Below are 23,533 nucleotides of genomic sequence, written 5' to 3'. Positions count from 1 at the left end.
TTATTTTTATTTTAAATAGTCTAGGCATCCTTTAAAAGCTTTAAAACTTTATTTCAAAATTTCGACAAATCTAGAAGTAGTTTCAAATTTTTCCAAATTCAAAATACTTTTTGAATTTTTTTCGGAACTTTTAAATATATTTCAAAATGAATTGAATTTTTTTCTATAACTTTTAGAAGATCCTGTGAATTAAAAAAATTTGAATTTGAATTTATAAATAATAATAGAACACTTATTATTTGTAAAAATATTAGAGGAATCTTAAGAGATATTTAGAAATTTTAAAAAGATTTGAATTAAATTTAGAACTTGAAATAATTTAAAATACTTACAGCCAAAATAAAATGTAGATTTTTGCTGATTTCAAACAAAAAATTTAGAATTTTTTTAATAATTGTGAATGACTTCAAAAGAATAACCAATTTTCTTAAGATTCTCAGGAAAATGATTTTTTACTTTGAAAAATTATTGTAGCAGAAAGTTTAAGAAGATTTTAAGAGAATAAAAAAAATTATCAAAGAAGAACATGGAAGATTTTAGGATTTTTTTTTTAATTTGCAGGATTTTCAAAAATTGTAGGAAAATTTCGATTAATTTTAAAATATATTTAGAAATTCTAAAAAAAAAGTTAACACACTTCGTTTAAATTACTTGAAATAATTTCAAGTTTTTAATTAATTTTGAATCTTTTCAAAACTTCTATGTATCTCTTAAAATTACGCAAATTTGTCTACAAATAATAAGTGTTCAATTGTTATTTATGCGTCAAAATTTAACACTTTTACTTATAAATTAAACACTTTTTAAATAGAACAATTACAATTGTAACGCTAAAAGTTTAAAAGGTCTTCGAAAATCTAAAGATTCAAAGCTTTCTATGTAAAACAATTCAGTTTCAAATTGTTTTCTTTTAAATATTTTGTTTCAATTATTCTTTTTCTAAATTAAGAAATTTAAAAATTAAATCAGATAAAAATTAAATAATTGAGACTCACAATATTTTGAATTTAATAAAAACCTTTAATTATGACTATATTATTATGGATTTATTTTTAAGTTCAAAATAGTAAAACGCACGTTTACTTTATTAATGGCTAAAAAATTTAATAGAAATAAGATATTAATAAATTTATTTATTAAATTTAGTATATCGGAATAAATTATATATTAATTTCAATTCTTATCAAGACTTCCGGATTGAAACATTTCAAATCTGGAAATTTTCAAATTTTGAACGGATCTAGAATAGTTTGATAAAAATAAACTGTTTTTATAAAAAAAATTCAACTTCAAATGCTTTTAATTTTTAATTGTTTACATCTTCAAAACTGCATTAAATTACTTCAAAATCTATTAAAATCTAACTTGGGCTGATTTTTCTTCTGAAAACTCCCGGTTTCCCTGTCCGGCGACCACTCTGTTTTTTATTTTTAAAAAATCTTCGATTTTAAAAACTTCTAATTTTTTTCAACCTTCAAAACTGCATTTTTAATTTCTTTAAATTAAAATACATGCTTAAAAATTAAAAATCTAAAATGGAAAATTTTTGAAGTGAAAGATTTTCAAATTAAGGATTCTAAACTAAATAATATAATAATTGATAAAAATCAAAATTTAACACGTGTTACGTTGGATGGTTGATAGATTGGCGTTTGATAATCACCAGCCACCCGATGTAATGACTGTTCCCATTCCCGAAATCTTTTCTCGCGACCTGTCTCCCTATATCTTTCTTGTTTCGGTGCCAAGATGGCAGTTTATTGCTGGGGAAGGGCGATATAAAGAGGCGGGCAAATTCCCTTATAAATTGCGCGAATAACTTGAGCAGCCCCTCGGTTAATTAAACTCCAGTTTACATTTCATTACTACCGTCTTCAAGAAAAACGAAATTAAATAGAAAAAAATTCAGTTGGGTCAGGAGAGAATTGATTTGCTCGGGTGGGTTTTAATGGGCCGTTAAAAAAGCCCAAAGTAATCATTTCTTTCAAGATTCTTGAAGTTCAAGTTGGTTAAAAATAACTGTAATACAGTAACTGTATGTAACTGTAATAACTGTACACAAAATTTTTTGAATCAAATAAGAATATTCACTGACTCTCAGTCAAAGAAAATATTCTTTAATTGAAAGAAATTTCTCCTGACGCAAAGAAATGTCATTAGTTCAAAGAAATCGTGTTTAGTTTTAGTTTTAAAAATTCGCTTAAAATGAGTTGCTTCATTTTAAAGTTATTTTTGGTTAAATGAAAAAAAAATAAACGGGTTAAAATTGAAAATTCGCCAAATTGTTCAATTTTGAATGTTTACGTAGTTTAAAATCATAACATTTTGAACATCTTTTTACAACAAGTCCATATTGAAATTTCACAGTTGAAGATTGTTGAAAATGTTCTTAATTTAGAATTATGTAGTTTTATTTTCTTATAACAATCAATTTTTAAGGTTTTTTATTAAAAGCTCTTCAACTTTAAAGATGTATAAATACAAAATATTAAATTTAAATAATTTTGAAGATTAAAAGTTTGAAATTTTTAATTATAAAACTTCGAAGTTGAAGAAACTTCCAATATTAAACATAAAAATTAGAGAATTTTTAATTGTAAAACTTAAAACCTGCATTCTTTTTTATTGTATATTTTTTAAATTAAAAGCTCTCTAATTTTCAAACTTTTTATTATAACCTATGTAATCTTGAAGTTTTCTCAATAGTTCAATTTTGAAGATTTACAATAAAAATGGTTCAATTTCAGCGAATTGCACTCTCAATGTTTATTTATATATTGTTTTAAAAAGTTCAAATTTAAAGACTTAAAATGAAAAACTCTTCATAATAAAAATATGTATAATATTCTTAAATTAGGATGACTTTGAAGATCAAAATGTACAAATAAAAATTCTTAAATTTTGGTGATTTTAAAGGCCAAGGGTCAAGAGCTTTCAATTCTAAACATTCCAAATTGATAAATTTCTATAGTAAAACATAAAAATTACGGAATATTTAATTGTACAAAATTATTTATTCACAAGATTTATATTTTGAAGTAATGTAATTTTGCACATTTTTTTCTTAATACTTCAATTTTAAAGATTAACAACTGACAATCGTTCAATTTGAACGACTTTCAATATTAAATTGTTCGATTTTTAAAATTTACAATTAAAGATTTATTAACTTGAAATGTTTACAGTGTAAAATAATGTAATTTTGAACTATAAACAAATGTATTTCGAATTTAAAGATTTCCAATAGAAGATATTTCAATTTTTACGATTTAAAAATTTAAGTATCTTGTATTTTTATGTTTATAATTCAGAATGATGTAGATTTAAACGTATTTCCCCCTTGGAATAGTTCAATTTAAAGATTTATAATGAGAAACTTTATTATTTAATTATGTAATTTTAATTTTTGAAGACATAGGATCGAATTTTGAATGTTTCTTTTCAACAGTTCAATCTTAAAGATCGAAAATTGAAAATGATCGATTTTTAAGATTAAAAGTGGAAAATAATTCAATTTTGATGATTTGGTTAAAAATTTATGTATTTTTCTAGAAATTCGTCTTTTATTATAGAAATTAAATTAGAATGAATCGATTTGATAAAATTAATCTGTTTAAGTTGATGATTTAGTAAGTTGTTTTTTTTTTGTCGAAAATTCGACTGGTTTGTAAAAGTCTTTACCAGCTTCAAAATTTGAAAATTTTGTAGAAAATTAAAAAAATAAACTGTTTGATGGAAAATGCATTTTTTATTGAAAATACATTTTTTTAAATGAAAATGCAACTAAATATTTGGTTGAAAATGAATCTGCTTTAGTTAAGGATTCAAGTATTTTTATCAAAATTCGATTAGTTGGTTATATCCAACTGTACTTAATCATGAATTAAAATATTTTGTTGTTGAAATATCAACTATCAAATTTTTTGTTGAAAATTCATATTTTTAGAAAGAAAGTTCAACTCATGGGTTAAAAGTTGAACTACATTCTCAAATGCTTTTTGGTTGAAGATTCATCATTTTAGTCGAAATTAAACTGTTTGATCAAAAATTCGTTATTTTAATAGAAAATTAATTTCCTTTAATGAAAATTTAACTACACCATTTTTTGTTAAAAATTAATCTTTTTCACGTTAAAAATTCAACTATTTTTTTTAAAGTTTTTAGAAACAAAAAAAAATATAAGCAAAACATTAATCAAATAAAATTTGGACTAACATTACATCCACAGTATTCGAAATATTTAGTAGAAAGTATATGTAATTTGTTGCAAATTCGCCTTTTTTGTAGAAAATAAATGTTTTGGCTTTAAAAAATTCTGGATGTAGTGCGGCTTTTATGCGTACCATATATAGTACGCAGGTTTTAAGCTCAAAAAACGGCAGCAAACGCGATTTTGGTTTTACGTGTTAAGCCTACCATATATGGTACTGTGCGCGGATTCGGATTAAAAATGCCACTTCTTTATTGAAAATTAATCTATTTTGGTTGAGAATAGAACTCTTTGGTTGAAAACTCGTCCTTTCTGGTTCAATTCGACCGTTTTTTTTTATTTAAAATTAAAATATTGTTTTGGTCAAAAAATAAAATATTACATTTTGTGTTAAGTATTCATATTTTTTTCGTTGGACATTCAACCCCCCTTCCCAGAAAAAACCGTCTGACATTATATTTGGACGAACCCTAAATAAATCCAGGAAAAAAAATTGCGTAAGATTGGGAGGTTAAAACTTTCGTAAATGTACGCAATTTAGGCACAGTCCCTAATTATCCATTAACGAAGAAGTTCAATAATATTTTTAAAGAGAAACAAAAGACATAGTGCCATTAGCGGACAATTTTGGCAAAATAGTGTCTTTAATGTGATTTTTTTCTAAATAAACTCAACTCCCGAAATAAGAATCCTCGGTTTACGATATTCCAAGAACTGTTGGCCTCCATAGTTTCGTTATGAGAAGAACCGCGGCACAGAAAGAGAGAGGATGGTCAGTCAAGCGTGACAAGTAGCTCGAAGGCCGCACTCTCAACGCATTAGTTGCATCAGGTTGCGTTATGCATCAAAATGCCACTGCAAGCCATGTCCCATACCGTTCTTATATCGTGAATTGAGTGTAGTAGCAAAATAATGTCATCCATAAAAAAATGTGACAAATAGTTTGACTAGCGCTGTGAGTTCGAAGCTTGATAAAGTTTTAAAAAGACTCCGTTGTTCTTCGACAGATTTTCAGTCAAAGATCCTTACGCAAGTTTGCATTCTACATTGAAAGAAAATGAATTATCTAAAGTATTTCTTCGATCGTTTTCAAGATTCTGAGTAAAGATTCTTTCTTGAAAAACGTGCGCTTGTAAGGAAGTGGGATTCCTTTGTAGAGTATAAGGAGTTTAAGCATGTTAATTCATCGACCCGGAGCAGCGAAAAGGAATTACTGGCACTGCTAAGAGAAATCGCAATCCGTGGTGAAGCGAGTGAATTAATTATGAGGAGAATGCTGAACACGCGAAGCTTGCGTACCTATAAATATTCCTCTTGTCGCGTGTGTAGGCATGCAATGCCGATCAGTTATGAAACGACTGGTACCCGATTTAATTTTCTTCTCAAGACTTCTCTAACCCCCGTCTCAAAAAAAAAATAATAATAACAGGGTGACGGGAAAACTTTATTTTCAAAATTTCCTGACTAGGGCCTGGCCTGACCATTTTTTGTTTTCCTGTCCATTAATATTCAGAGATCAGTATTTTAAGCTTATGGCAGTTCAAACATACAATCTTTTACAAACTAAATAAAACAATTTCAGATAGAAAATTTTTTTTTTAACCAAATAAGATGACTTCTACAACATAAAAATGAACCCTTAATTCAAAAGAACGAATTTTCAACCAAAGAGAATAAATATCCACAAAAACTAGTTGCATTTTCAACTATAATTATCAACAACAAGAAAACGATGAAATTGCAACAAAAGAAGATGAATATTTTGTCTAAAGAGACGAATGTTCAACAAAACAGTTTAATTTTGTCAACAACAAAAAAATGTGTTGAATGTTGAAAATTCAACGGTTTTGGCAGAAAACAAATTTTTTTTCTTAAAACTGCAATTGTTTGGTTAACATTAATCTGTTTTAGTTCAGGATTCAAGTATTTTGTTATTTGGTATAGAAACTTAATCTTCATGGTTGAAAATTCAAATATTTGGTTAAAAATTTATATATTTTGTTGAGAATTCAATTTTTTGTACAAAATTAATTTTTTTTGTTTAAGATGTAACTATTTGGTTGAAAATACAATTTTTGATAGAAAACTAATCTTTTTGGATAAAAATGCTACTGATTAGTTGGAATTTCATCCTTTATGGTTGAATTCAACTGTTTTTTATTCGAAATAAAAATCTTTTCTTGGTTAAAATATCAACTATAATATTTTTTGTTGAGAATTCATCTTTTTTTTACAATTAAACTGCGTGGTTAAAGGTTGAACCACTTCGTTAAAAATGTTGTTGTTAAAGATTCATAATTTTAGTAGAAAACTTATCTCTTTAGTTCAAAATTAATCATGTTTTTATTGAAAATACTATTCCAGTGAAAGATTCACCTTTTTATTAGAAAATTCATCTCTTTGTTTGAAAGTTTAACCATTTTGTTGAAAATTGATCGTTATTAATCAAAAATTCAAATAGTTGCATTTTGAAAAAAAAGATGATTCAAACAAAATACTTGAATTTTCAACTAAATAAATAACTTTTCAACAAATTAGTTTAATTATAACCCAAACAGTTGAACTTTCAACCTATAAAGATGAATTTTCAACCAAATAAATGAAATTTCAAATTAAAAAGCGGAATTTTCAATCGAATGATTGAATTTTTAACAAAAAGTATTAAAATTAAACTCAAAACAGTTGCATATTCAACAAAATAGTTCAATTTTCAAGCAAAAGAGAAAACATTTTAAACTCAAAAGATGAATTTTCAACTAAAATGACGAATTTTCAACCAAACTGACAAATTTTCCAGAAATTCAAATTGTTTAGTCCAAAAATAAAGCAGAAGTTCATCTTAATTATTGAACTTTCACGCTGAAAGACGAATTTTCTACACCAGTGAAATTTTCAACCCGAAAAAATTAATTGTCTACAAAACAAGTTAATTTACAACGAAATAATTGTATTAAAAAATATAGGCGAAAATTTGACACCAAGATTTTTTTCTACCAAAAAGACGAATCTTCCACTAAAGAAAATAAAATTTCGACAAAAATGGAAGTTATATTTTCAGTTTAAAAAAATAATCATTTGTAACAAACAAAAAAGACAAATTTGAATTTTCAATTGAAATGATCAATTTTTAATAAAATATTTCAGCTTTCAACCAAAGAAATGAATTTTTCAATTAAAATTAAGTATCCTCAACAAAAAATAGGATTTAACCAAGTTTTTCAAGCTTTAACCGAGTAATTCAATTTTCAACGAATAAGGCAATAGTCAATATTTCAACAAAAAAAAAGATTGTATTTTTAAACAAAAAACAATTGAATTCAACCAAAAATACGCATTCTCAATAAAATAGTTGAATCATTAAGCGAAACAACAAGGATTTTAAACAATTTTTTGGAATTTTTTCAATTAAACTGTAGGATTTTTATCCATGAAAAATGGAATTTCTACAGAAAGAGATGAATTGTTTAAACTTAAGGGACAAATTTTGCACCAAGAAAAATTTCAGTTGAATTTGCAGCAAAAAATCATAGCTTTTTACAAAATTGTTGAACTTTTAACCAGATAATAAAATTGTGAACTAAAAATATAATCGTCATAAAGATACAACAACTAAAAAATGCAGAAATAAAAATACAAGGCAAATAAATTACTAATAAGAATATTATATCAGGGTGGCCTGCAAAATTTTATTTTTAAAATTCCCTAATTTTTCACTTTCTCTGACCATTAACATTCAGTGACCAGAATCGTAATTTTGTAACCTTTTTAACATAGAATTTTTAACTTTAACATTATAATTCAAAATTTATTATTCTTGACAGATATTTAAAATGCAGCTTATAGCAATTCGCTGACTATAGCAGGATTTTTTTTCTTCAAAATCCCCGTTTTTTCCTTACCAATAAAATTCCTTAACTTTTCCCTGGTTTCCAGGTATTCCTTGAACTTTGTCCAACCTGAAATGAGACTAAAATCTTTTTCAAGCCAGCACTTTTAAATTTCTTTGTTTTTTACTCAAACGTCTTGAAAATGTAATCGCATTTCTTCTGCCTCTTCAAAAATAATTTTATGAAAACGAGTATGACAATCGTTGAAATCTTCACCACGAACTTTCAGGAACAAATATCTCCTTTTCTCGGCTCTATCCGACCTCATTTCGAACTCAGCTTCCATTATAAGACTGAACTTATCTCCTCAAGTTTTATCTGACGCATACTTCTCGTACTTTTTAAATTAAAGCGTTCCACCGACCAAGTCGTACGGAAAGACAAGATCGTGTACCTCCCAGAAACACATCCAAGTTTTTCCATCAAATAGAACTTAGCGATATCCTCCATAATCTACTAAATTCGATCCTCTTCTTATTCGCTCCTCGATTAAATCCAAAGAATATAGTCGAATATTTTTCCAATCTCTTGGAAGAATAAGGTTCAAAAGAACTCGAGAAAAAGTAAAGATAACAAACAAGATTTCAAGCGGAATTCTGCCATGTTAAAGGACAGTTGTCTTCTGAAAATGCAAAGATTACACATCGAGAAATTCCTCTGAGAGTCAACTTCCGTCCCCCAGTTTAATATTCAAAGAGAAACGAAGATCCCTTTTAGGTTGATTCAATGGTGAAATATCAAACGTTGAAGGGATGTTGGGTACACACACAAACACACACACATACACACACACATATATATATATATATATATATATATTTCTTCTGACAAAGACGCAAAATTGCGAGAGAACAAGAGCAGAGGAAGAAAAAGAGGATGAAAGGATGAGCCGTGAGTGGAGCTCTTAAAAATCCGACTGACAAAAGGATAGTGATAGTCGAGAACCATCCAAGAGGTTTGCGTTCGAGTGAAACCTCTCCCATTCCCTTTCTCTCCATCACTCTTTCTTTCAATATTTCCGTTTTAGTCCTACTTCCGCACGTTTTCTTGTTTTCGGGCTCATCAAATTTCTGTTCCCTCGATAGGAACAAAGGCAATAATAGAGCTTCATAAACGACCGGAATTAAAGATCCGCTTAGTGAATTCATGACCTGTAAGAAGGAAGCTTGAGATTTTTCCCTTTGAGTCTTCTCGCTATTTGGTCTTAATCATAGTCTGATTACAAATTCTCTTGATATCTGTACCAAGAATATGGAGATAAGGATTATGAATGTAAAAACTTGGATATATAGATGAAAAAAATCTGTCTCTTTCTGTTGAAAAGCTTCATTGGTACGGAACTTCGACTACTAACGAGTTTTTAAACCCAAGATTAATTTCCCCCAGCCCTGATACAACTTAAATTAAGACGCGTTGTTTTTAAAACAGGTTTTGTACAAGAAACTATTTTCTAAATTCCCTAATTTTCCCGAATCAATTTGCTATTAACCAGAAAAATGCCCCCCCCCCCCCAAATCAACAATATAGTTACATTTTTCAACAAAGAAATGAATTTTAAACAATAAAAATTAATTTGCTATAACAAACGTCATTTTTTTATAGCAAATAGTTATATTTTCAATTAAAAAACTGAATTTTGAACAAAATCGATGAAATTTCAAGAAAATAGTAGTTCAGTAATACAGAAACAAATTAATTAATTTTTAACCAAATAGTTGAGTTTTCGACCAAAAATATGAGTTTTCAACAATAAATATTGATTTTCTATAAAAAATCACGAATTTCCAACTGAAATAAAATTTCAACCAAAAACGAAATAAAAAGGTTATTTTTTCAATTAAATAACTTAAGTATGAAAACAAAAAAAGACTAAATTTCAATAAAATGGTAAAAAATTTACCCAATGAAATTAATTGTCAAGAAAATACACGAATTTTCAACCATAATGATAATCTTTCCATATAAAAATGATTTAAACTAAATAGTTCGATTCTTGACCAAAAAGACGAATTTTTAATCATAAAGATTAAATTTTTACCAAAAAGACGAATGTTCAATTTAAAAATATCAATTTTCAACTAAAAGATCAATTTTCAACAAAAAAGGGAATAGTTATGGTTTCAGTTTGAAAAAAAATTTTTATAACATAAAAACAACAACAATGGTTCAACCAAATAGTTAAATTTTATCCAAAGAAATTAATTTTTCATACATGAATCTTGAACAAGACATACATTTTCAAGAATAATAACGAATCTTCGAAAAAAAATTAATTTCGTACTAACTAGTTGGAATTTCGACTAATAAGATGAATTTTCAACTAAAAAGAAGACATTTCAAAAATTTTAAATTGGATGAAGATTCAATGAATTTTCAACCAAAATTGAAATTGCTTTATTTTCATTACAAAATTTTAATTAAAAAAAAAATAAATAAACGAATTTTCAACAAAATAGGTAAATATTTTACCAAAGAAATTAATTTTTAACCAAATTCACGAACTTTCAACCATAATGATGAATCTTCAATTTTTTTAAATCAATTCTGAACCAAATAGTGCAATTTTTTAACAAAAAGATGAATTTTCAACAATAAAGAATAATTTTCTGAGAAAAAGGACAAATTTTCAAGAAAATGCTTTTCAGTGAAAAAAGTAATTTTTAACCAAAAAAAAAAAGAACAACAAATTTTCAATTAACAAAATTCAATTTTTGAACGAAGATATTAATTTTCAAACAAAAATATAAATTTTTAATCAAAAATGGAAGTCAAATGTTTAGTAAAAAATTAATTTTGAGCTAATTAAAAATTGATTTTCATCAAAATATTTCAATTTAAAAAAAGGACGTTTTTTGGATTAAGATAAATGAATCAACAAGAAAAAAATTAATTTCTAACAAAGTAGCCTCACTTTTAACAATGTGTTGTATTATCAACTGAAACTGTAATAACTTTTATTTAGACTAAACATAATTTTAATTTGAAACCATAAACAGTTTAGTCCGAAAAAGAAGAGGAATTTTGAAACGCAATAAACAAAAAAAAATGTCATCCAAAATCTGAAATTTTCATGCCAAGAAAGATGATTTTTTCCAAAACCTTTGAATTTTCAACAAAGAAGTTAACGTTCAACCAAATAGCTGCATATTTAACCCTAAAGGCGAATTTTGTTTTTAATGAAATTGTTGAATTTTTAACAAAATAATAAACTTGTATGTTCATTCCCTAAGTTGATTAATTATACAAATAACTTTTTCGAGGTCAATATTTTAATTAATCGATTGAATACTGTTTCTGTACAATATGCTAATTATTTTTTATACTTTTTAGAACTTCCAATTTTTTGACAATTCGAACGTTTTTTCACGTATGTTAAGCAATATAAAAATAGCGAATTTTCTTTTTCAAACATGAAAAATCAAAACATGGCACAAAAAATCAGAAAATCAGGGGATGTCGTGATATACCAGACGTCTGGTTACAGTATGAGCATACGGTTCTGATCATATCTGGTGTTTTTCTTCTATTGAAAACCAAATAATAAAACTTGAAAAATTTTCAAAATTTGTATTTAAATTTAATGCGTTTAAAAATGTTTAATTTTAAATTTAAACTAAATTTTTAAAAAATTTAACTTTTTATTTTGTTCTATTACTAAATCTCGCGACTTACCTTGATCTTTTTCTGGAACTTTGACGGGCGGCATCTTCTTATCCGGGACCTTCGGTGAACAGTTTTTCCTCACTGGTTTCACAGTTAATGTTGATGGAACCTGAAAAATAGATTTCATTTTGTTCAGGAATTTATCATTTTTTCTAAAAACTAAACATTTTTTTTAATCGAAAACAATTCTTTAGATGGAAAATAAATCATTTTTACTTTTTGACAACATTTCCATTTTGTGTATTTGATCGTAACTGTTATAGAATACTTCTCTATAGAACAAGAAATAATTTTTTTCTTTTCAAAGGCGAAAATTGAAAACAACAAAAGATTCAGTTTCTATATTCAGATACATCTTCATATTTTTTACGATTTATTTTTTACGGCCCATTAAATTAAACAATTTGAACTCTAAAGCTAACAATTATTTTTCTATTTAAATAAATGAAAAAAATAAGGCACTCAAGATGGAAATCTTAAATTTTAAGCTTTTAAAATTGAAGTTTAAAAGTTTTTACTTCAAAAATGTTGTGCTAAAATGCTCAACAACTTACACTTATAAAATGGAAAGTACTAACAGTTTTCAATTAAAAAATTTGAAATTAAATACATTTATACTGTAAATATTAGCATTTTTAACTTTTGTAAATTGTAGAATTCAAAGATTCAGATTCAGTTCCAAAAATATAAAACCATATTATCATTTTCAATGCTCCAAATTAAAAAATCAATCAATGAATTACATTTTTTTAAATTATAGTAATTTAACCAATTTTAAGCTAGGAACATTGAAACTTGAACGATTACATTTTTTTAAACCTACACGTCTTTTCAAATTAAAAACTATTATTAAAATTTTTTCATCACTTCTAACCATATTTTAAATTGATTCGAAATTCAAATAATTTTTTAAAATAAATCATTTTCAATTTTCTTAGCAATCTTAAAAAATTTTTTAAATCTTTTGAAGCCTTTCACAATTCTTAAAAAGATTATAAATTTCCTGTTCAAAATCTGCAAAAATCCACATTTTGTTTTAAAATAGGCTATAGCTATTAGCACCGGGATTTCGGTATGAAAAGCCGAATTTGTTTCGGAACAAACACTTCTTTTAAATAATTTGAAATCATTTCAAGTTTTAAATTAATGTTGTACCTTTTCAAAACCTCTAAATATCTCTAAAAATTGATCGAATTGTTCTACAAATAATAAGTGTTCAATTGTTATTTATACATAAAAATTCTACAATTTCACTCACAAATTAATCATTTGTTAAATATAACAATTAAAATCGTTCCATTCAAAGTTTAAAAGCTCCTTTAAATTGTAACGATTCAAGGCTATATATTTCAAACAATTCAGTTTCAAATTATTTACATTTTTTTATGACTACGGCTTCTGAATTGAACCAGTTTAATTTTTAACGTAGAACTCTGTAAATTCTTAAATTTTGAACGGATTTAGAATCATCTTAACAACTCAATTATTGTTTATTTTGTGATACTTCAAATACAGTTCAATTTTTAGAATAATTAATTAATTTATATTTACAGTTGATCAGGTAACAATTTTTGTCATGAAAAGTGTTCAATTTCAAACGCTCTTAATTTTCAATTGTTTAAGTCTTCCAAGACTGCATTTAAAAATTCTTCAAACTAATAGTTTACGCTTAAAAATAAAAATTTTTAATGGAAAATTTGTTTGGTCAAAAGGTTTTCAAATTACCCAATATAAACTCAATAATCTCATAATTAAAGAAGATAATAATTCAACTAATTTTTTTTTAACTGTTGCAATCGAACTTGGACCGATTTTTCTTTTCTACAGAATTGCAAAAATTTCCGGTAAAAAAATTAATTCACTGTCGTTTCCCAGTTTTTCCCGGTATCAATAAATTCCAAATAGAATAGCTTTGTTGAAAATGTAATTACTCCATTGAAAGTCAAACTTCTTTGTTAAACCTTACTGTTTCTGATTGAAAATTCATAATTTTAGTTTAAAAGGCATCTCTTTGGTTAAAAAAATTGACAATTATCTAAAAAATATTTCTTCGTGACGTTGAAAATTGATTTTTTTTAACTGAAACTTTAACAATTCCAGTTGAAGATTCATAATTTTAGTTGAAAATTCATCTTTTTGGTTAAAAATTGAATTATTTGATTAAAATGTTTATTTTATTTTGTTGAAAATTAAACTTCTTGGCTGAAAATTGTACTATTCCATTTCTGGTTAAAAATGAACTTTTTTCTAAAAAATTCAAATCCTCGGGTTAAACATTTAATTATTATGTAGAAAATTAATCAATTGTTATAAGATTTAAGTCTTTTAAATATTTGACTAGTTGAAATATTATGTATTTTGATGAAAATTCGACTTTTTTGATCGAAAATAAATTTGGTGTGTTAAAAATATAACTGTTTTGTTGAAAGACGTCTTTGTTGGATAAAACGAACTGTTGTTAATTTTCAATTAAAATACTTTTTTGTTGAAATATGAACCATTAAATTTTTCATTAAATATTTACCTTTTTAGATAAAAAATTGCACTCCTTGGTTGAAAATTAAAATGCTTTCTTAAAAGTTCTTTTTTTATTAATAGAAGATTCATAATTTTTATTTGAAAATTTGCCTTCTTTTTGTTATTGTTTAAAAAAAATTTTTGTAGCTAAGAATGGAACTATTTTGTTGAAAATTTAACAATTTGGTAGAAAATGCGACTATTTGATACAAAACTTGACTGTTTTGTAGAAAATTCATATTTTTTAATGGAAAAATAATTCTTTTAATTGAAAATGTAACTATTCCAATTTTGGTTCAAAATTGATCTTTTTAGTTTAAAAACTTAACCATTTAGTTAAACAAATTGAGAACTAACATCACATTCAATGTTTGAAATATTTACTTTGAATTTATTTAATTTATATTTTAAAAATTCTTTTTTGGTATGAAATGAAATGTTTTGGTTAAAAATTCATATTTTTTGGTAGAAAACTGATCTTCTATTTTAGTTCAGGATGTTACTATTTACTTGAAACTTTTTGATTGAAAATGCAATTACTTGGTTGAAAATCAATCCGTTTTAGTAGGCGATTCAAGTAAATTCTTTAATTTTGAACGGTTTCAGAATCATCATGAAAATCAATTATAATCCAAATTATAATCCAAAAATAAATACATTTCTAAAACTGCTAATATTAAAATCCATTCTTTTTTTTTTGTTTTTGATTTAAATCAAAAGAATTCGTTTAAGAAATTCAGGTAAATTATTTAGAACTCAATTAAAAGAACTATTAAAATATTCATAAGCGAACCCAGAAGATTGGAACAAATCATGAGTTTAGGGTCTATTTAAAAATGTATATTTAAGCTTAAAAAGTAATCTATTTTATCAGGAATAATTTTATGCAAAAAATTATTAAAAATATTTAGCAGTAAAAAACAGATTTCCAAACTATCTCACTTTAAGACTCATTAATTAATTAATAATTACAATTGTTCAACTAAGGCCATTTTTTTATCAAAAAACTTCAATTTAGAATGCTTTTAATGTTTAATTGTTTAAGACTTTGAAAACTGCATTTTAAAATTATTTTAATCAAACATTTACGCTTAAAAATACAGATCTAAAATGGAACATTTTTGAAGTAAAATATTTTAGAATTATTATCTACACACTGTAAACTAAATTATACCATAATGGTAAAAGTTACCAAATTAGATCAAATATTAATATTCAGGGTGGCCACTATTTTTTAAATTTTCGTCTCCCGGTAAATATTCGCGATTTTTCCCGGTTTAGAAAAAAATCAACACTATTTGCGAAACCAACGTTTTTTTCATATACACTATCAATTTCGGAAGTCGATAAATAACATCAAAACTATTTGCAAGAAATTGATTGGATTTAAATCATTTAATAAGAGCGATAAGGAAATGTTTTGTATCTAATAAAGGAAAATACATAGTTCATGTCTCTGAATTTTGTATTTAATAATATGAAAATATGCAAATTTGACAATTAATTAATAAACCGATTATTTAATATAATGTTTACCATTTTTTTAACAATACTTAATAATTTCTCATTTTGAATTGCCAGCGCCTGTAATTAAACAAAATATAGATGAATTATTTTCGATAATTTAATTAGAAAAAGGAGATGAATGTTATCATTTCCAAGTTAAAGCTCTGAAAATTAAGCAATTTTAATTTTGTTTGGAGAATCACGAAACTAGCGTGATTTTAAATAAAAATTTTGAAAATAGGACAATATCAAAACGTTAAAAATTAAATATTTTAAGACTTGAATGTTGGAAATTAAGTCGCTTAAAATTCAAAGGAACTAAAACTGTATTCTTTAGAATTAAAAGCGTTCAAAATTAAATAATTAAAAACTGAAAACTTTTAAATTTGAATAATTTTAAATTCAAAGTGAGTAATATTTGACAATTGAATATTGAAAACTAAAACCCAAACTTCATTTAAAACTGAAAAAATTGTAATCACCAAAAATTGTGATATTAAAACTTGTTTATACATATATCCTTTAAAATGTCAATTATTTGAAGTAAATTTAATTCGCTTAATAATTAATAATTTGTAAATTGGTAATAGTATTTTTCACAATTCTGCCAATTCAATTTCAATTGCAAAATTATAACCTATAAAGAAAAAAAATTAAAAATATAGCGTTCATCATGAAAATTCAGAATTCTGAAATTGTAAACACATAAAATTACTGAAATTATCCATTTACTCATCAATTTCAGATAGTTTAAGTTTCATCTTTTTTATTTTAACCTCAAATTGAAATGATTTATTTTTTTAAATCTTCAAATAAAAATTAGAGAATTTTAAAATCTTACATTGAAAATTAAAAATTAAGATGAATAATACAAAAGAATATTGCTATGATGTGACTTTATTTGTTGAAATTGTACAATAAGTTTTTCATTGAAAAATTGCTTTATATTTACATCTAAAATGATTAACATCAAGACAGATATTCAAGGATTTTAACACAAAATTTTGAAATATTTAATAGCGAAATGATCTTTAAATTTTGAATATTTGAATTTGAATATTGTGAAATTTAAAATTCGAAACATCCAAAAATTAATCTAATAATTAATTTAAGAAAGAACTGTAGTTTCAAGCTCTCAAAGATTAAATTATTTTAGAATTGCACATTTAAAACTACAATTTTAAATTAAAATTATAAACATTTTTAAATATATTATCAATAAGTATCATAACATGTTGCATCAAATCACATTTAAAATGACTCGATACATTTTTTTTACTGCAAGATGTGATTCTATCAAATCAAAAGTCACTGTTATTTTCACCTGTGGAAAATATTGTGAACCTTTGAAGTTTAATTATTCTAAACACTTCAAAAATCATATAATTTCTAGTTGGAAATTTTCTAGAATTACGAAATGCGCGAATTATGAAATACGGGATATCTCCCGGTGTAAGATTTATCTCCCGACTTTTTCCCGATTTTCCCGGGTGGTTAGCCACCCTGATATTGTAAATAATTTCTCCAAAAATATCAAAGATAAGAAGGTAATTTTAATTTGCATTATGTCATATATGAAATTTTTTCATGTGCAGAACTCCTGGAAAATAAAACCAAGAACCCAACAACCAAATTTGGACAACCACCATAAAATGCTCCTATTGAAATTTGAAAAAAAGATGACAATTTTTTCCTAAAGAAGAAAACAAAAAAAATTTATTTTGTTGACAAAAATAAAAATTCCTCCTCCATTTTATTTCTTTCGTCTTTTTTATTTTTATTATTATCAAAACATAATAAAAAAAAACATTTGTAAAAAATAATCACCAATGTTTCGATAATTCGAGCAGGCAGGAACAGCAACAAAACCGAATGTTTCATTTTTTATTCTACTTTGCCTTGATAAGGGTGCTGTATGAGTGCCGAGACATTGGTGATTATTATTACAAATGTTTATTTTTAAAATTGTGATTTGATAATAAATAGGATTTTAATCCCATTAAAATTTCTTTAATTTTGAAATTTGTTGTTCAAAAATAATTTCACTGTCATATTTTCTCTTCTTTTTCTATTAAAAAATGAAAAATCGACTCACCACTTTCTCCGAACGTTCCCCCGAGGGCAGTCTCGCGATCGCAGCTTCCGGACTATCTTCAGGTGGTGGAGGTTGAACAATCCAATTATATTCCCTCTTCTCAACCGGCAGACCCCATCTCTCATACTCGAGACTCTGTGTCCTCAGTGTCTCATAACAGTCCAAGCAAACCACCGCAAAGTCGCCATTCTCGAGCAGCAAACTTTTTTCCGGCTGTCGATGGTACCTCAGAAAAGGGAAGTCCTTCACCGGAAGAGCTCTCACTCGCTTTCTATAGGTGGTGATGCCACACACGTAGCAACAATAGTCATGCGTGTTGTATTGCCTGTCCGGGGCGTTGACTTGCTGACCACCCGTCAGAGACTCGTATCGGCGCCACTGCGACAGAAGCGAGTGATAGCAAAAGGTGCAGACAAGTGCCGAGCCGTCTTCGCGAAGTTGTTCAGCATTTGTCGGCGACTGGTGACGCAAAAGCTCCGGGAAAAAGGGAGCATTGCGACCTTGCGGATGTCCGTACAATACTCGCGCGAGAGTGAGATCGCTGTGCAAACCGCAAAGGAAACAGTAAATTGAACTGCTCGACGTTCCCGGATTGCTGCCGAAAGTTCGCTCGGAACTTGAACTTGTCGGTGTGGCGATCGAGCGACTCACGTCGCCGTTTGGATGGGGACTAGGAATGTCGTACCTGAAATAAAGCAATTACAAATTTAACATCGTATTCAGGGGATCTACTTAAATTGTGGAAAAAAAGGTCCTGACAATTCCAGGGGTTTTCCAGTTATGTCGAGCTTTTTCGGGTATACAATTCGCATTTTTTCAAACCATCAACTAAAAATATTTAATAAAATCCTGAACTGGCACTACGGGTAAATTATACCCCAACAAATTTTTAAGCTCAAATTAACCGCACTAAATTCGAGAAAATGGAGCATGTGTCGACTTTTACCCGTAATTGACATAACTAACTAGAGGTAAAGTGGGTTATTATAGAGTGGCAAACGTCAGCATACGTTGGATATCCACTCCAAGTAGACCTTGTAAAACTGTGGGGTATTGAATACCCGTTGTGCCGTCAGTTAGCAAAAAAATGATTTTCAACCAACATTTGTACAATTGATATTAGTGACTTTCGCTCTATTTTTTACGTAAGTTTATCATCTGAAGAGAAATAATTTTTTTTATTATTTCATAGTGCCTTACACTTGTAGATGGCCTAAAATTTACGGGGACGCTTGCTTCGTGAACAAGTGTTTTTTTTATTTATTATTAACTATTTTTTTGTATTCAATCAAAAATAAATTGATCTGAACATGGACAAAATATTGCGTTTTAGTTGACCACAAAATCGAGTTTTCATTTTGCAAAATAAATACTTTTTTTGGAAGCATCAATAATGCAGTAATTTTCTTCTTAAAGTCTAGTATCTCAAGAGCACAACCCTACATTTTTAGGTAAAAATATTATAAATTACGGGCGTTATGAATTTTTAAGTAAAAAAACCTCACTTTTTGTCGTTTTTTCAACATTTTTTACAACTAACTTAAATTAAACTAATTACTGTAAAACCAATTCCATTTTAAAAAACATATCTTAAGGTACATTACATAATTTTTTTGGGCAAAGATATTCATTACCGGCTGCGCGGTCCATGTTTGAACACGTGGGGTGCATAATACCCATTGTGCCATTCACGTGGATAAAAAGGAGTTGTGTCCTTGAATTTGTCTTATTTGAATAATAAAATAATTATCAATAAAATTAAAAAATTGGAATTCTAAAGCTAAAAGTTTTCCCATTTGAAGTAATAAAAACTGATCTGCAAATAATTTTAAGCTCTTTAAGCTAGAAAAATTAAACAATTACATTTTTGTTATAAACGAAATACTTCTTAAATTAAAAGTTAAATTACTTTCATTTTAAACAATAAAATTATAATTTTTTTAAGTCCTGCAAAATAAAAAATATTTCCTTAAAGTATTTTAGATTAATTTTTAACAATTTTGGAAATATTTTACAATATTTTCTTAAAAATAATTTTTAAAAATAAAAAAATCCTTTTCAATTTTTCTAAGAACCTTCAGAAAGTATTGTTTTATTGTTTTAAGGCCTTACACTAGCCTTTAAAAGCTTCTAAATTTTTTGCTTGAATTCTGCAAAAATCTATACTTTGTCTTAAATTAAGTCGTGGGCTATTCCACTGAAATTACGTTACTTGAAACCATTTCAAATTTGTAATTAATTTTAAATCTTTTAATCAGACCTTCTAAATAACTCAACTTACTCGATTTTTTTTTAGGAATTATAGGTGTTCAATATTTATTATAAACCGCAATTCAACAATTTTACTCGCAAACTAAATTGTTGCAAATAGAAGAATTAAAATTTAAATGTTAAAACTTTTTTTTTAATTCTGAATTTTTTATTTATAATTACTGATTTTACATAAGCAATCAATATTTCTAAATATCATAATATTATATTATATTATAATATTCTAAATTTTATTTTTCTTAATTAAATAATTTCAAACTTTCGACTAAAACAATATTTTAAAAAAGCCTTTAATTATGAATATATAATTTTGAAGTTATTTTAAAACTGAAAATAGTTTATAAAGTTTCAATGGGGCGTTTACATTTGTTTAACTACTAAGACTTTCGAATTCAAAAAGTTTAATTTCTAACGTTAAAATCTGGGAATCCTTAAATTTTGAACTGATTCCAAATCTGGTTGTAAAATCAATTATTAATCCTTAATCCACAGTTCAATTTTAAAAATCATATTTTATATTCACATTTATCAACTAAAAAGGTTTTTATCCAAATTTCTCGATTTCGAACGCTACTAATTTTTAATTAATGAAGTCTTTAAAACTGCATTTTGAAATTCTTTATATGAAAAATGTACACTTGAAAATTAAAATCCAAAATGTAAAATTTGTGAGAGATTTTCGAATTACGCATTGTAAACTGAATATCATAATTGAAAAAAAATTCAACTGATTATTTAAAAAACAGTTAAAATCAAACTTGAACAGATTTTTTTTAATTTGTAAAATTCCAGGTCAAAAAATAAATTCACTGTCATTTCCCGGTCTCACAAAATGCACGATCATATAAGAAAATAAATAAAACAAATATTTATAAAATATGTATAGTAGTAGAAGAAGTAATTTCGACAGTCAAAGCAGGTGTTAATAAAAATATTTTTAAAAAATAGAAAATACATCCTTTCTACAACTTAAATTTGTTTAAACATGCACTTTTTCGTAATGAAACGTACAAAATTTAACAAAAAATACGATTGAATACAAATAGCTAATTCAGGGTGGCCGTTTTTGTCAAAGCAAAAAGTTCCCGGTCCTTTCCCGTTTTATTCCCGATTCGCAAACATTTTTCACGCTCAATGAAACTAAAAAAATCAAACACTAAATCTAATTATTCTACTCGAAGTAATAAGCACTGAACTGAAAATAAAGGCACTCAAATTGAAACTCTTGAATTTTTAACTTCGAAAATTAAAGTTTGAAATTTGTTTCATTCAACAATTTTGTATTCAAATGCTCAATAATTTTCACGTTTAATATGTATGCTACTAACACTTTTCAGCTGCACAATTTTTAATTAAATGTAGTTAAATTGCCAAATTACAAATTTTTAACTTTTATCAATTGCAGAACTCAAAGATTCAGTTCCAAAAATATGAATCCACGTTATAATTTGAAATGCTCTAAATTGAAGAATCAATCACTGAATTTAAAAACATTCAAAATGATACCATTTTAAGCAATTTTAAATTCTAATTCCAGCTCCGCGTTGGTTAAAAATTGAAAATTCCCTATTTAAATGCGGAATTTTAATTCTTTTCAACAAATTTCCTGTTTAAATCCAGAAATTTAATTCTTTTCGAAAATTTTCCATTTAAAATAATGGTAATAATTAGAACTTTTTGGAAAAATTCCCTGTTCCAATTCATAATTTTTTTTTCAAAAATACCTCGTTTTAAAACTGAACAATAATTTCGTTGAAAAAATTCAATTTTCCATTGAGAATTGTTATTCTCCTGGATAAATTCCAGTTCCAACTCAGAATTGGTTAAGAATTGAAAATTCCTTGTTAAAATCCAGAATTAAATACTTTTCGAAAATTTTCCGTTTCCAAAAAGAATTCGAATTTTTGTAAAATTCCCTGTTCCAATTCATAATTTTAATTTTTCTCGAACATAAAAATAAAAAATTCTCTGTTCCAGCTCGGAATTTATTTAAATTTTAACATTCCCTGTTACAAGAAAAATTACAATTCTTTTGGATAAATACCAGTTTCAATTCAGAATTGATTAAAATTTGAAAATTTTCTGCTTCAACTCAGAATTATAATTCTTCGGAAAAATTTCCTGTTCCACTTCAAAATTTTGTTCCTTTTCGAAAATTGTCTGTATTGGCTCGGAATTTGTTAAAATTTCAAATTCCCAGTTATTATTCTTCATAAATTCTTGTTCCAACTGTAAATTTGGAAAAGATTGAAAAATCTCTGTTTAAATTATATTAAATTATTTTTATTTTAAATAGCTTAAAAATCCTTAAAATGCTTCGAATTTCTATTTCAAGATCTTGAAACATATAAATGTTGTTTCGAATTTTTTTAAATTAAAAAGTATTATTAAAATTTTTCAGAAATTCTAAATATCTTTTGAAATTATTCAAATTTCAAATAATTAAAAAAAAAATCATTTTCAATTTTTCTAGAAATCTTGAAAAGTGTTATTATTAAAAAGCTTCTAGATTTCATGTTCGAAATCTGCCAAAATTTATATTGGTTTCAAATTAAGCCGTGGAATATTTGCACCGAAATTTTGGTAAGAATAGCCGGGCTTTATCGATACACGTAGATACTTCGTTTAAATTATTTGAAATCATTTCAAATTTTTTATTAATTTTGAATTTTTTCAAAACTTCTAAATATTTCTTCAACTTACTCAATTTTTCCAAGAACAATAGGTGTTTAATTGCTATTTTTACATCAAAATTTCAGAAGCTGACTTAAAAATTATTATTATTTTTTAAATAGAACAATTAAAATTATAATTTTCAAAGTTTAGTTTTTTTTTGTTCCGATTTGAGTATTTTAGTTATCTTTACTGATTTTGAATTTACAGTCAGATATTTCTAAATATTAAATAACTGTTCTTTTTTTTAATTGAAAAATTTTAAATTACGTGGTTTAAAAATAGAATATTTTAGACTGAAATTTAATAAAAGCCTTTAATCATAAATATATTATTTAAAAGTTATTTTTAAATTAAAAATAGTTTATAAAGTTTCAATAGGGCGTTTACATTTGCTTAAGACTTTCCAATTGAAACAGTTTAATTTTTAACGTTAAAATCTGGAAATGCTAAAATTGTGAACTGATGCCGAATCGTTTTTTACTATCGATTATTATTTATTTTAAAAATTTTAGAGTGCAATTTAAATTTAAAAATCATCATTAAATTCATATTTATAGTTGATCAATTAAAAATGTTTATCAAAAATCTTCGACTTTAAACGGTTATAATTGTGGGTCCGGATGCAATAAGGGCACATAAAATTTTTTCGTTCGAAAACGAAGTCCCCTGGAGGCTTTAGAAAAAATTTTCGAATTTTAATTTTCAAAA

At 26.0% G+C, this 23,533-nt stretch overlaps 1 protein-coding gene across 2 annotated transcripts in view; it reads right to left on the bottom strand.

The window, feature by feature from the left end:
- The window catches only part of LOC117178991, a 292,457-nt gene that overhangs the window by 210,000 nt on the left and 58,924 nt on the right, over positions 1–23,533 (bottom strand). For both annotated transcript variants that reach the window (XM_033370592.1, XM_033370593.1), the window contains exons 7-8: positions 17,879–18,563; positions 11,770–11,869 (exon numbers count right to left, since the gene is read on the bottom strand). In XM_033370592.1, coding sequence (XP_033226483.1) covers positions 11,770–11,869; positions 17,879–18,563 — 785 coding nt within the window. The remainder of the gene's footprint in view (positions 1–11,769; positions 11,870–17,878; positions 18,564–23,533) is intronic.

The sequence above is a fragment of the Belonocnema kinseyi genome, chromosome 8 (assembly GCF_010883055.1).
Source record: "Belonocnema kinseyi isolate 2016_QV_RU_SX_M_011 chromosome 8, B_treatae_v1, whole genome shotgun sequence".
NCBI lineage: Eukaryota > Metazoa > Arthropoda > Insecta > Hymenoptera > Cynipidae > Belonocnema > Belonocnema kinseyi.
The sequence above is the reverse complement of the archived record's forward strand: the minus strand, read 5'-3'. Positions and strand labels throughout refer to the sequence as shown.